Raw genomic sequence first — 14,488 nt, 5'->3', positions numbered from 1 at the left:
TACACTTCTGACCCACTGGGAATGTGATGAAAGAAATAAAAGCTGAAATAAATCATTCTCTCTACTATTATTCTGACATTTCACATTCTTAAAATAAAGTGGTGATCCTAACTGACCTAAGACAGGGAATTTTTTATTAGGATTAAAGATCAGGAATTGTGAAAAACTGAGTTTAAATGTATTTAGCTAAGGTGTATGTAAACTTCCGACTTCAACTGTACATATACACACACACACACACACACATATACACACACACACACACGTACGTACGTATGCATGCATACCTGGTCAGTAGGGGGATACAGTGGTTGGCTGCTATGCGTCCTAACATGCCGATGCTGGCCAGCTGATCTGAGAACAGCTCTCTGTCATCCTCCTGTAACTCGTTAATCTCATCCTCCTCATGAGATGCCACGCCGTTCACCGTCTGGAGGGAGGGAGAGACCATGACATTAAAGAGGGACCGAGACCAAGGAAGGAAAAGAGTCAGATGAAGAGAGAGCGAGGAAGAAAGAAAACAGAAAGAAAGAGAGTGATGGAATGTATGACAAAGGAGTTAGAAGACATGGATCATGGTGGATTGACTGTTGAAAGTGCTAACATATCATTTACCCATAAAAACAATTGACTGACTGCTTATTTGAGTCTAGATTGACGTGTGTGTGTGTGTCTCACCAGGTTGCGGGTGCCGTCAGGCGCAGCCAGGTGACACTGGATGTAGGAGTTGAAGACCTGAACAGCGGGCTGGACGAAGCAGCCGCGGGGGAAATGTTCATCATCCTGAACCAGGGTCAGCCATGACTCTAACAGCTTGTCATACGCCTCCATGTATACCATGTCATCCTTATCCAGCTGGAAGAGAGAGAAAAAGAGAGAGAGCGAGAGAAGGGGGAGAGTAGAGACTCATTGAATGTGCGTTTTCAACGCAACAGAACGAAAAATAAAAGAATGGGTCAACTATGTAATGTTCCTGCAGTAAGGATTGAGTGTAATGCTGACCACTTCCTCCAGGGCGGCGCTGCGTCCAAAAGAGCAGGTGAGGAGGGTGAGACAGTTGATGAAGGAGGTGAAGAGCTCGCTGGGCAGGGCAGTCAGGATGACACGGGGAAATGTGCTGATCAGGTTGGAGATTATGTTAGAGATGCCCACCGCCTCAGAGTCCTCGATCTCTATCCTGGGGGAGGGACACAAACAAAAACACAACCTTAGAGGAATGTCTGGAAAAATCTGGAAAATTAGTTAAAAATAATAATCTGAAATATATGTTTGAAACAGGCATGGTATGAAACCAGATGCGGTGCTGCCCAGTGTGTGAGCACTGAGCAGTACCTGTTGCCCGGGTAGGGCCATGTTTCCACAGCCCCAGTTTGAGTACTGTCTTGAGGCCTGCCTGCCGTAGCTAGCTTACTGCCTAGAACAGTGCGGCTCGCTAAACTTTATCAGATAGATTTCAATAGCAAGCAGAGCTGTTCAACCACTGCATATTGGCCATCCTGCCCGCATGGTTTTCCGATGATGTAACTGGAAAAAAGCTCCAGGAATAGGTGATTACGGAGAGAGCGAGCGAGCCCCTAACTCACTCCGCCTACTGAGTCACGAGTTCCGAGCACAAGTGTGGGTGTGTGTGTGTGTGTTTTATTTATACATTCGAGCAGAGCACTGTTGATTCAGATAAGTACTACTTCAACTGAAAGGACACACAAGTCGATTACATACAAATCACATCATTCATGCTACCAGCCTCCAGTCCAAATAATCCCACTAACACACATACAGCCCACCATAATCATCATGCAGTACTGATATACAGGCCCAAGTATCAAATTAGAACTTCTTGCATGCACAGAGGGCAGCATTGTTTCTAGCCCTGGATTGGGTCCATTGAAACCAACCAGAATTAGTCTAAGGCTCTGACAGACTCACCCATTGATCATGCTGAGAAGCCCCTCCACCAGGTGGGCCAGGTAGGAGATCTGGGCACTCTCATCAGGGAAGATTGGGCCGTGCATGGAGGCCAGCTGGGCCAGGCACTGCAGGGAGTCCTGGGCCATGTCTGAATCCTCACGGATCTTTATGTGGACCTGAGTGGAGGGGAGCATGGAAGGTTATAATGAAATAGTTGTTCTGTTGAGCAAGGGAGATATAATAACATACAAGCTCTTGCCCATGTTAGTTTTAAAGGACAGAGAATATAATTTTTTCTGATGACGATTATGATGATTGTGTGAGACCATGAATGTAAAATGAGCAGAGCGGTGAAAGCAGCTGGATGAAAACCTATCCAGGTTATTTTATCTACAAAGACTGTGCTGTAATGGAATAGACCCCAAACAGGATTTGCACCTCCCGTACGACATTGTGCATCTCAGACAAAGTAACACGGCTCATACACACACCTGACCAGGGCCGGTTATGCCACGGGTACAACTGACAGAGCAACAACTCTCAATGCAGTTTCAGTAGTTTCTGTTTACAACCAGAAAAAGACAGCATTATGAGACAAACTGAAGTGACAGACTCACCGTCTTCTGAAGCAAAGGAAACAGAGAATGAATGCTCAAAATGCCAGCCACTGTACCCAGACACAGTAACTCTGGATGTCAACACAGACAATACCAATCAATCACAGAGCCAGTCTGAAACTTGCTGAGGCCGTCTCAATCAAACCCAGAGTGAGTCAGTAGTCAGAGAGAACCTGTAATTCTCTGTCAGAGAAGTTGCATGGTGAATCGGATGCGTAGTGACCGGGTAGTGAGGCGGTTTCAGTTCCACTGTGGAGCAACGTGTGCTTTCACTGACAGGCAGCGCAATGAGGAATCCTGGCTCTGAATGCTCACTCAGAACTCTGTCTATTCTCTCCGTCTGCTTTTTCTCCCACTCTCTTACTGTTATCGACCCTGAAAAAGCCCAGGTGCTTGCCACACAATCCCTACGCAACCCCAAACAGCTCCAGAACACTCTCCCCACCTCAAGTATCCTTTCTTCCACTGAGAAACTCCTTCTCTCAACCTCCCTGTCTCACTCCCTTTCTGGCTTTCCCTCCCTCCCCCACCTGTAGTGGTTGTTTGTCGGCCACGGTGTTCCAAGGACTCTGATGCTAATGTAGCGTAGCAAAGAGACCTCTGCTGCTGGTGAGTGCTGCTGCCCTCTCCAGAGTCTGAAGTCATTCTCTGGAGTGGAGGGAAGGAAAGAGGGAGGGAGAGAAAAAGAATGCAAGGCCAAAGATCGCACACCGCACGCGCTCTAAAAACAGCTGCACCAACGAACATCCGCGCAATGCTAGCTATGCCAATCGCCTCGAGTACGACTATAGTTAGAGACAGGCAGGGGGTAGAGGGGGGAATCAAAACAAGACTGGGTACTCCTCTGCGGAGAGAATGAATCTCCTATTTATAGCAGGAGACAAAGCCTGGTGTCTATTTCCTCAGGGGGATTAAAGGCTCCCCTTTCTGTTTTTTTAAATGAACTGAGCGCTTCCGTATGATTGTCTCCCTCTCTCTCCTTTTCTCACTCCCTCGTTTGTCAGATTCAGTTACTGCCGCCCAGGGTAGAATCAGCCATCGTCACATCATCATAGGCTCAGCTCTACAGACGCAGCCCTGATTGGGTTTACTGGGCAAACAGAGCTGGAGTGTACGTGTGAGAATGACAAATTAAAGCCACTCTCACAAGCCAAAAACAACGCAAACCACAAACAAAAACAGTTGTAGACCCAAATTACAGCTGGTGGGGAAAATGATAACTTAGAGCTCATTTTGCTAGGTGTCAAAAGAACAGAGGGGATGGATAGGATGTATTTTGAGGGTGGCGTCATTCCCATCGGCGATTTTTCCTCCCAGGCCTAGACCAATATCTCACAGTGGAACTGAGAACGCTCTTCATTCAAATTACCTCTAACATTTGTTATTTCTTTCAGATCTGTTAGTCACTGAACTGAAGCTTCAATTTTGCAATGTAAAGGACATAGGTGATTCTATGTACCTGGAGGGAGACCTCTTTCGCTAAATTCTGCCACTCTCCAACCCTCCTAGACCACGTCACCTCCAGAGTAGGGTCATTTAAAGGGAGATTGACACCTACACAGGAGGAGATGGACCCCATCAGGGTCCTTACGGTATGCGAGGCGAGGGGTGTTATAAAATCAGTCTTATTTTGCCCCAAAATTCTGTTTCCTCCTGGGTTTCCATTTCTACCTGTTTTTACCTCTCAAAATCATACGTTTTAAAATAGAAAAACAACAGAATTGGATGTTCTAAATCCACAACAATGCTTAAACCACATAAGGAGACCACTTTTTAGGTCTGGGGAAAAATGAAGACATTAGATTTTTGGGTGTAGTTACCCTTTAATGAAAGTGGGCACCAGCCAGATACCATTGATTTGTTAGCTATGTTTCTGTAGCACTCAAGTTATTGCAGAATCATGATACAATTTTGCCAGGTAGGCATAGGCTACTGTGTAGTTAACATTTAATTGAGAAGGTTTTTGGGAAAGCCTTTCCATCTACCAGAAGGTTATCATTAGCATCATCGCTAAAGTGTGGGCACAGGCGCGCACGCACACACATTCCTGTGTCGTTTCAGAAAGTTGCAGGAAAATACAAATCACTGATGCATTTTGTTCATGTCTTATGATAAAAATAAAATGCTTGAATTCCATTTGTCTGGATTCTGTGATCCCGTCCACAACGCCGATATTATAGGGCCTTAATAATAATCCCAGGTTTAGCGTGTAATCCTGCCATCGCTCTGTTTGAACTCTGACCTTGGCGGCACGTGTCTGGACGGCCCCCTCCATGGGCCTTCACCCTCACAGCTGAGGATTGAGAAGCAGCAGCTGAGCACCCACCAAAACACACACAACGAACAGTTGCACTACAGCAGTCTTACAATAACAAACACCCCATCCACCACAAATACCACAGAAGGAGGTAAGAGACACTAGCCCTCTGTTAGACCAATATACTGGTCAGTGGTCAGACAATACAATAGATCTTCTGGTCTCAAACCACTCCATGAAACGAGAGGGGGTTACACATTTATAACTTTGCAGAGAAGCTGGACAAAAAAAGACCATAATACAAAATGCACTGCTCAAAAAAATAAAGGGAACACTTAAACAACACAATGTAACTCCAAGTCAATCACACTTCTATGAAATCAAACTGTCCACTTAGGAAGCAACACTGATTGACAATAAATTTCACATGCTGTTGTGCAAATGGAATAGACAAAGGGTGGAAATTATAGGCAATTAGTAAGACACCCCCAAAAAAGGAATGGTTCTGCAGGTGGTGACCACACACCACTTCTCAGTTCCTATGCTTCCTGGCTGATGTTTTGGTCACTTTTGAATGCTGGCGGTGCTTTCACTCTAGTGGTAGCATGAGACTGAGTCTACAACCCACACAAGTGGCTCAGGTAGTTCAGTTCATCCAGGATGGCACATCAATGCGAGCTGTGGCAAAAAGGTTTGCTGTGTCTGTCAGCGTAGTGTCCAGAGCATGGAGGCGCTACCCGAAGACAGGCCAGTACATCAGGAGACGTGGAGGAGGCCGTAGGAGGGCAACAACCCAGCAGCAGGACCGCTACCTCCGCCTTTGTGCAAGGAGGTGCACTGCCAGAGCCCTGCAAAATGACCTCCAGCAGGCCACAAATGTGCATGTGTCAGCATATGGTCTCACAAGGGGTCTGAGGATCTCATCTCGGTACTTAATGGCAGTCAGGCTACCTCTGGCGAGCACATGGAGGGCTGTGCGGCCCCACAAAGAAATGCCACCCCACACCATGACTGACCCACCGCCAAACCGGTCATGCTGGAGGATGTTGCAGGCAGCAGAACGTTCTCCACGGCGTCTCCAGACTCTGTCACGTCTGTCACATGTGCTCAGTGTGAACCTGCTTTTATCTGTGAAGAGCACAGGGCGCCAGTGGCGAATTTGCCAATCTTGCTGTTCTCTGGCAAATGCCAAACGTCCTACACGGTGCTGGGCTGTAAGCACAACCCCCACCTGTGGACGTCGGGCCCTCATACCACCCTCATGGAGTCTGTTTCTGACCGTTTGAGCAGACACATGCACATTTGTCGCCTGCTGGAGGTAATTTTGCAGGGCTCTGGCAGTGCACCTCCTTGCACAAAGGCGGAGGTAGCGGTCCTGCTGCTGGGTTGTTGCCCTCCTACGGCCTCCTCCACGTCTCCTGATGTACTGGCCTGTTTCCTGGTAGCGCCTCCATGCTCTGGACACTACGCTGACAGACACAACAAACCTTTTTGCCACAGCTCGCATTGATGTGCCATCCTGGATGAACTGCACTACCTGAGCCACTTGTGTGGGTTGCAGACTCCGTCTCATGCTACCACTAGAGTGAAAGCACCGCCAGCATTCAAAAGTGACCAAAACATCAGCCAGGAAGCATAGGAACTGAGAAGTGGTGTGTGGTCACCACCTGCAGAACCATTCCTTTTTTGAGGGTGTCTTACTAATTGCCTATAATTTCCACCCTTTGTCTATTCCATTTGCACAACAGCATGTGAAATTTATTGTCAATCAGTGTTGCTTCCTAAGTGGACAGTTTGATTTCACAGAAGTGTGATTGACTTGGAGTTACATTGTGTTGTTTAAGTGTTCCCTTTATTTTTTTTGAGCAGTGTATATCTTCCAGGGCCAAACCACTCAAAACCTCTATGGGCCTCTCAACCTCAATCATCCAACAACACATCTCATGTCAATTGTAGAAATTGAGAGATGCATAAGAGAGAAGCCTCCAGTTGTGGATATTGCCTGGAGGAGAAGGGAGCAGTATTTGGCAGAGAGAGCCTGATGCTGAGGGAGAGTTGACTGATTTGTTCCACACTCAGACACAAACACTTTATAAAAAAGTTTCACTACCATATCTACGCGTCACCCAGGAAAAATACTACTACATTACAATAAAGAATTTTTAATACGTGCCTCACTATAAAATATGTCATATGTTTCACATGCCTCATAAAATACACAGTTCAAACCCTCCCTCTCCTAATCTGTGGTAAGAACTATAAAAGACAAATGGTCAAAGAACAGTCAGCAGGACACAAGGATATTCTAGCTACAGAGAGACGAAGAGGAGAGAAAGATAAGACTCACGGTGAAGAAGAGGTCCATGACGCGGGTGTCAAGCAGGGCTTCTCTCCAGGTCTCTGTGGGCTTCAGCATCACGTTCTGGGTGGACTCGAACATGGCGATGTAGTGGCGCCCCAGTGACCCCCAGGTTAAGGCCAACAACATAAGGAACGCTGACTCTCTCACACGGAGTCCCTGTCACTAGAGCCCTCTGTCAGTCACAGTGGAATCTGGTCTCTCAGCCCTCTCTTTTCTCCTCTCTGAGGTCTGAGTGCAGTGGAAACTTGTGGTTACTAACTCACTAGTTCTCGCTCATCAAGTCTGCCACGCACTCCCTCCCCGACCCTCTTGCCCTCTCTCTTACACTCAAGGCTGTCTCTCTCTTTCCTTCACTCTGTCTTTTTCTCTCCTTGTCTGTGCTGAGGCCCAGTGAGGAAACTCCCACAGGAAAGCCAGTCACTGGCACAGACCAAGCATTCCACTGGGCAGGACCAACAGTCACTCCCAAACACACCCTACACAATCGTGCTACCGAGACAGGTGCGTTTCTGTGCCCCTCACCCCACAGCAGCCTTGCCTTTTTGGCCATTTAAACAGCCCTGGTCCACCAGAACGCTAAATGAACAGACCGAGAGAGCGCGTGAGAAGCCTCTTGGGAAGAGTGTTGGAAGCATGGTTATTAACTCTAGAGCCCAACCACCACAGTGTTCATATGTGTGAGAGATTTACCTTACTGACAACCTTGTATGTATCAATCAAATAAAAATATGATTTTGGGGTATACACTCGAGCAATTTGGAAGAATAATGGATACTCTTCACTTTACGTAGTGTAAAGTAAAGAAGGTCATATGTCTGTATGAGCATGAATGTACATGCTTGTGGACGGATGGATGTGCTCAGTCAGGTGACTTTTTCCACATATCACCCATCTCTATCATCACACTATCCAACCTTCCAGCACGCTCCAGAATAAGCAACAGTACTCTGTTACCTCACCGACAGAGACAAAGGAAGAGGAGACGTAGAGACAGAGACCTCCCGCTGGGCTCTAAACCCTGCTGCACTAAAACGGGTCTGGATGACAGGTCAAACATCCAGCAACACTTTTAGAGCGTTGTTTTAGTATCAAACATTTACAGGTGTCCATCAACTGTCTCTCAATTTACAGTTCTGTCAACAGTGTTGCAACTCATATGACAACTGTGCCATCTGTAGAAATTAGATGACTGTTTAAGTATCTTAACACTATTGGTGTAAACACACTGTGATGAGTAATATTTTAAGTCTATATAGAAGTGTGTTTACTTATATTGAACTCATCTAGGTATTTTCTGCCCAGATGACTTTGTATTTAGATACTGTACATCAACAGTGGACGTGTTAAGAGTGCAAAGCTATGTTAAGGAGTGGTAGGGTTTAAGCGATACATCCTCCACTAAGTCTTACTTGCAGCCTTGCCATGTGAAATAACACTGGAGGAATGCCCATCACCCCCACCCTCTTCTGCCCTAATGCTCTCCCCAATAGGGTTGGCCCGATAAATTATTAAATCAAATATCGTGATATTTGACATTGACAGTACACATCATGAAGCGCAGGAGGATTTATTGTGATGTGCAAGACTATACTCTATTTGACTTTACAAATCAAAAATGTACAGTTTTATAATTTAAGACTATCAATATGTTGAAAATAAAGCCTAAATCAAGGGTTCTCAAACGTTTTCAGCCAGGGGACGCCTTTTGTGATAGCAAATTCATCAGGTACCCTCTCATAAATCAGGAGGGAGATCAAAATAGCATACAAGGACTTTACTAGGACTTCGGCAGTGCATGACAGGACGAACCAAGTCTCGGGACCTGGGAAGGAACATTTTAATTCTACATATTTAATGCGTTTTGTTGTTGCAGATTTAAAGCTAATATGCTGCAATTCTACAAATATTTCCACGAGGCAGAGAAAACGTTGCAGTTTTATAGATTAAATTAGTGCATTTATGTAAAACAAATAAAAATAAGTATTGCGTGTGGCTGCGGTCCGGATTTTCTGGAACCCGAATTGCCGCAGCTATTGATAGATATCCCTGCGCATGTACAGGAATAAAAAATAAAAAGTGTAGCTGTTGCCCACTCCGCTCCCTACGTAGTTTATACTCAGTGTTCCCACAGCTCCACTGCCTCTTCATTGACATGGGAGGGGGAAACTTAATGTTGTACACTAAAGACACGATCGACATGTTCCAACTATGCATTCATGCCTCAAGCACGATTTCATGTTATTTATTCATGGTGTACACTACACAAAAAACACGATCGACATGTTCATACAAACTGTTGTCTGTTGTAAGAGTATATTTAGGCAAGCAAAACACAAGCAACACATACAGGCAGTCAACATAGCAATTACTTTCTCATCATTACAAACATTGGCTAGTTCTTTTTTCATCAACTCTCGCTACGATATGGCAGCATGAGGAATAATCGGGTGCCGGGCGATGCAAAACAAACTTGCCCATTGTCAGACTGATTACCGGTCCGGATACACAGCTAGGTAGCCTACTCATGTGTTACTTGCATGATCTTAAGGTGGTTAAAACGCAGATAGTTTTTTGCCCCAATGCAAAAATCAAGTGAGGAGTTGCATTCCTTTCAGTAACTCTGGCTAGTGGCTACGATATGGCAGCAACTATAAAGATTAGCCTACATTATCACACAAAACATTGATTGTTTTTACTCCAATGCAATGTGTGCGCCCTGCTTGTAATTTTGATGTCTTCACTATTATTCCACAATGTAAAAAATAATAAAAATAAAGAAATCTTTGAATGAGTAAGTGAGTCCAAACTTTTGACTGGTACCGTGTGTGTGTGTGTGTGTGTGTATGTGTGTGTGTGTGATACATAAAAAGAAAATTGTCCGCGGACCGCTTGCAGTACCTCTGCGGACCGCTAGCCGGTCCGTGGATCCCACTTTGAGAACCCCTGATGTTTAATTGTCACATACACCGGATACGTGCAGTGAAATGTGTTGTTTTACAGGGTCAGCCATAAACTAAGCTAAAACATTTTTTCACTAGACAATGTATTTATGAGAATGTGACTATAATATTGGAAATAAGCACACAAATGGCCCAGAACGATTATATCGGATATCGCAATATTTGGAGTAGCATACGGTAGAAGCGGTCTCCCCAAATATTACCCGATTCCCCCTCACCTGTGCATGAGTTGGGACAGCCGTCCCCAAGACAGCATTACTCCCTGTTTGGTGTGTGTGTTTATGTCAAGGTCCCCAGTGGGTCAAGGCAAGGGGCAGGACATAGAGGTTGTGTCATCCACAGTAGCCATTCAGAGCACCTGACCAGCCTTGAGCTTGACCACATCTCCATCCCGACTCTGGGGTTAACATCAGCGTGGAGAGACGCGCTGTCTTACTAACGCAGGGGCCACATGCTGGGCCCAGAGGGGGGAGTGTGGCGCAGACAGATGACACACATGCCACACGGTTGGTTTGTGAAGGATGGAGCCGCTGTGGTGTTTTAAAAAGAGTCTTTAAAAAGGAGAGGGGTGGGGGGGCTAACAGGCTACAGCTGCCAGGCATGCAATTAAGGAGTGGCCCCTTGATATACATACGGTCACGCACACTCAAATTCAGACAGAGAGACATGCCTGATACACACGGACAGAAGGCCACACCGCTTTACCTTCACAGAAGTCTTCATAAATCTGTTCTCCGTTCAAACAAGCATCCAGACAGCACACACACCAGGGTTTCCGTTAGGAAAATGTGGCACCGGACAAGTGACCGGGAAGATTTTAATTTAATCGGATATTTGAGAAATGTATCAGTCATCCATGCATGTCCACCCACGCAGCCAGAGCAATCAATAAACAAGGGATGTTGGCCAAATGAGCCACAATTACAAAAACACAATTCCTTGAGTTTCATTTAGCAGACGATCTTAGGCAAAGAGACTTACAGGAGCCATTAGGGTTAAGTGCCTTGATCAAGGGAACAGAGATTTTTCACCTAGTCAACTCAGGGATTTGAACCAGTAACCGAAACGCTCTTACCGCAAAGATACCTGTGTAAAACTTCATAGCCTACTGTTGTATAGGTTTTACTTTCTTAAAACAATAATTGTCAACCTCACAGTTCAGTTGTCAGAGTATTTGTTGATTTTAAATATATAAAAAAGGAAGAGAAGCCTAAGCCTAGCCCCAGAGAGAGAGATACGCCGGTGGTATGCTACAACAACAACATGCATTTCTTTACCCTTGTCAGACTGTCTATATCTGTGTCACAGACGCAGTAGCCTAACAGAAAGAGGCTAATTCATTCATTTTCTATCCCAATATTTTTTCTAAACATAAGCATCATATTGTTCGATTATAGGAAAAACTATGGTAGGCCTAAAACATTCTTCCTCACCTCAAGTTCAACTGTTGGGAGTCAGTAGGAGCACCGTTGCCTGCAGTATAATAGGCTAATAGCAGAATCAACAGCCTAATAATTGTCTGCTCTGTATTTAGTTTAAGATGGGTTATAAGCAGGCCTGTCTTAAAAAAAATATCATTAGCCAATTGCTATCATTTGTTGGGTATGTTAGGTAGTAGTCTTTGTTGGTAATTGCTGCAATATAGACTATTCAAAACTTTTGTGAAGGTTTAAACCAGTTTGCCAGTGTTTTGTTTCATTCTGTTGAGCCATTTTCTTTGGCCAAATTAAGTCTCAACTGTAACGTTGTGTTTGCCACAATATACACGGAAGAAAAATAAACGCAACATACGACAATTTCAAAGATTTTACTGAGTTAATGTTCATATAAGGAAATCAGTCAATTGAAATGAATTCATTAGGCCCTAATCTTTGGATTTCACATGACCGGGAATACAGATATGCATCTGTTAGTCACAGATAACAAAAAAAATAAAAGGTGCGACCACCATTTGCCTCATGCAGCACGTCACATCTCCTTCACAGGCTGTTGATTGTGGTTGTGGCCTGTCAGCTCAATGGCTGAGCGAAGTTGCTGGATAGTGGCGGGAATTGGAATACGCTGTCGTACACATTGATCCATAGCATCCCAAACATGCTCAATGGGTGACATGACTGGTGAGTATGCAGGCCATGGAAGAACTGGGACATTTTCAGCTTCCAGGAATTGTGTACAGATCCTTGCGACATGAACAGCAGATGAATGGCACGACAATGGGTCTCAGGATCTCATCACGTTATCTCTGTGCATTCAAATTACCATTGATAAAATGCAATTGTGTTCGTTGTCCGTAGCTTATGCCTGCACATACCATAACCCCACCACCACGGGGCACTCTGTTCACAATCTTGACATAAGCAAACTGCTCGCCCACACTACGCCATACACGCCTAGTGCCATCTGCCAGGTACCAGTGAAACCAAGACTCATCTGCCAAGAGCACACTTTTACAGCGTGCCAGTGGCCATCAAAGGTGAGCATTTGCCCACTGAAGTTGGTTACGACGCCGAACTGCAGTCAGGTCAAGACCCTGGTGAGGACGACGAGCACGCAGATGTGCTTCCCTGAGACGGCTTCTGACAGTTTGTCCAGAAATTCTTTGGTTGTGCAAACCCACAGTTTCATTAGCTGTCCAGGTGGCTAGTCTCAGACGATCCCACAGGTGAAAAAGTGAGATGTGGAGGTCCTGGGCTGGCGTTGTTACACATGGTCTGCGGTTGTAAGGCCGTTTGAACGTACAGCCAAATTCTCTAAAATGACATTGGAGGTGGCTTATAGTAGAGAAATGACATTCAATTATCTGGCAACAGCTCTCGTGGACATACCTGCAGTCAGCATGACAATTGCACACTCCCTCAACTTGACATCTGTGGCATTGTGTTGTCTGACAAAACTGCACATTTTAGAGTAGCCTTCCATTGTCCCCAGCACAAGGTGCACCTGTGTAGTGATCATGCCATTTAATCAGTTTCTTGATATGCCACACCTGTCAGGTGGATGAATTATCTTGGAAAATGAGAAATGCTCACCAACAGGGTTGTACACAAAGCAGTGCACAAAATGTGAGAGAAATAAGCTTTTTGTGCATATGGATAATTTCTGGGATCTTCTATTTCAGCCCATGATACATGGGACCAACACTTTACATGTTGCGTTTATATTTTTATTCAGTGTAATAGCCTGCTCGTATTTTCCCTATAACACAAGCTTGATTTACTTTTGATATTACCCTAACAAAGTTTAGAAACCTTTGTGAAGGTTTGGTGTGGTGTAGCTATTATTAAGCTTTAGCTACTGACAGTTGAACTTGAGGTAAGGAAGAATGTGAGATGGACAATTATTGTTTTAGGAAAGTAAAGGCCAGTAGGGCCAGTAACTAAAAGGTTGTTGGTTTGAATCCCTGAAACGACTAGGTGAAATATCTGTCAATGTGCCCTTGAGCAAATGCTACATATCGAAACACAAGGAATAGTGTTTATGTAATTTGTTATATGGCTGTTTTTAGGACATACATTTAGCTCATTTGGCCAATATCCCTCGTTTATTGATGGCGCTAGCTGCGCCAGGTCGGAGGTTTCTTTCTCACTCTTTTTATTCACAGATATGAATGCAGAAGGTCTCCTGAGTGGCGCAGCGGCCTAAGGCACTGCATCTCATTGCAAGAGGCATCACTACAGTCCCTGGTTCGAATCCAGGCTGTATCACATCCGGCATTGGGAGTCCCATAGGGCGGCACACAATTGGCCGTCATTGTAGAAAAGAATTTGTTCTTTACTGACTTGCCCAGTTAAAAAAAATATATAGATAAATGTCTGGTAAATTTCTCAAATGTTTGGTAAATTAAAATCTTCCCAGTCACGTTGTATGGACACATATTTTCCTAACAGAAACCCTGACACACATACACACACAGGACCATGTCTGGCATTCCAGACGCACACTCAACAAGCTGTGGGGTTTAAAGAGGCTGGCGGCAATCCACCCCCTCGCCTGTCCCCCATTAAAGAGGCCTGGTTATCAGGCTGCTATCTGGTATGGGCACAGACGCACAGGGCCTCTTTGAAAGTGATACATAACCCTGGTTTGCAGCGACGCCACCTCAGATCCCTTTAAACACAGAGGCGGGAGAGAGAGGCTGCTAGTCTGAGTAGGATTAACCCTCCAACGAGCCAATGACACACACGTACGCGCACCCACACAGTCTTAGAACACAGCCAAATGAGAGCAACAACTGAAAACAATAAGTGGTACGACCATATGCCACACCCCAAACATTTTGCACTGTACCCAAGACAGCCACATTTTCCTATGACTCACCTAACATACAAGACCAATGTTTCTGATCAAACCAGTCTACAGTGTTTCCTCTAGGATTTTTCAGCAG

At 45.1% G+C, this 14,488-nt stretch overlaps 1 protein-coding gene across 1 annotated transcript in view; it reads right to left on the bottom strand.

Annotated features, from left to right (window-relative positions):
• The window catches only part of LOC129816880 (exportin-4-like), a 52,150-nt gene that overhangs the window by 25,519 nt on the left and 12,143 nt on the right, over positions 1 to 14,488 (bottom strand). Inside the window, exons 7-11 of the mRNA XM_055871845.1 lie at positions 7,130 to 7,243; positions 1,927 to 2,084; positions 1,003 to 1,177; positions 679 to 855; positions 288 to 430 (exon numbers count right to left, since the gene is read on the bottom strand). Of these exons, the coding sequence (XP_055727820.1) occupies positions 288 to 430; positions 679 to 855; positions 1,003 to 1,177; positions 1,927 to 2,084; positions 7,130 to 7,243 (767 nt within the window). The remainder of the gene's footprint in view (positions 1 to 287; positions 431 to 678; positions 856 to 1,002; positions 1,178 to 1,926; positions 2,085 to 7,129; positions 7,244 to 14,488) is intronic.

The sequence above is a fragment of the Salvelinus fontinalis genome, chromosome 19 (genome assembly GCF_029448725.1).
Source record: "Salvelinus fontinalis isolate EN_2023a chromosome 19, ASM2944872v1, whole genome shotgun sequence".
Classification (NCBI taxonomy): domain Eukaryota; kingdom Metazoa; phylum Chordata; class Actinopteri; order Salmoniformes; family Salmonidae; genus Salvelinus; species Salvelinus fontinalis.
The sequence above is the reverse complement of the archived record's forward strand: the minus strand, read 5'-3'. Positions and strand labels throughout refer to the sequence as shown.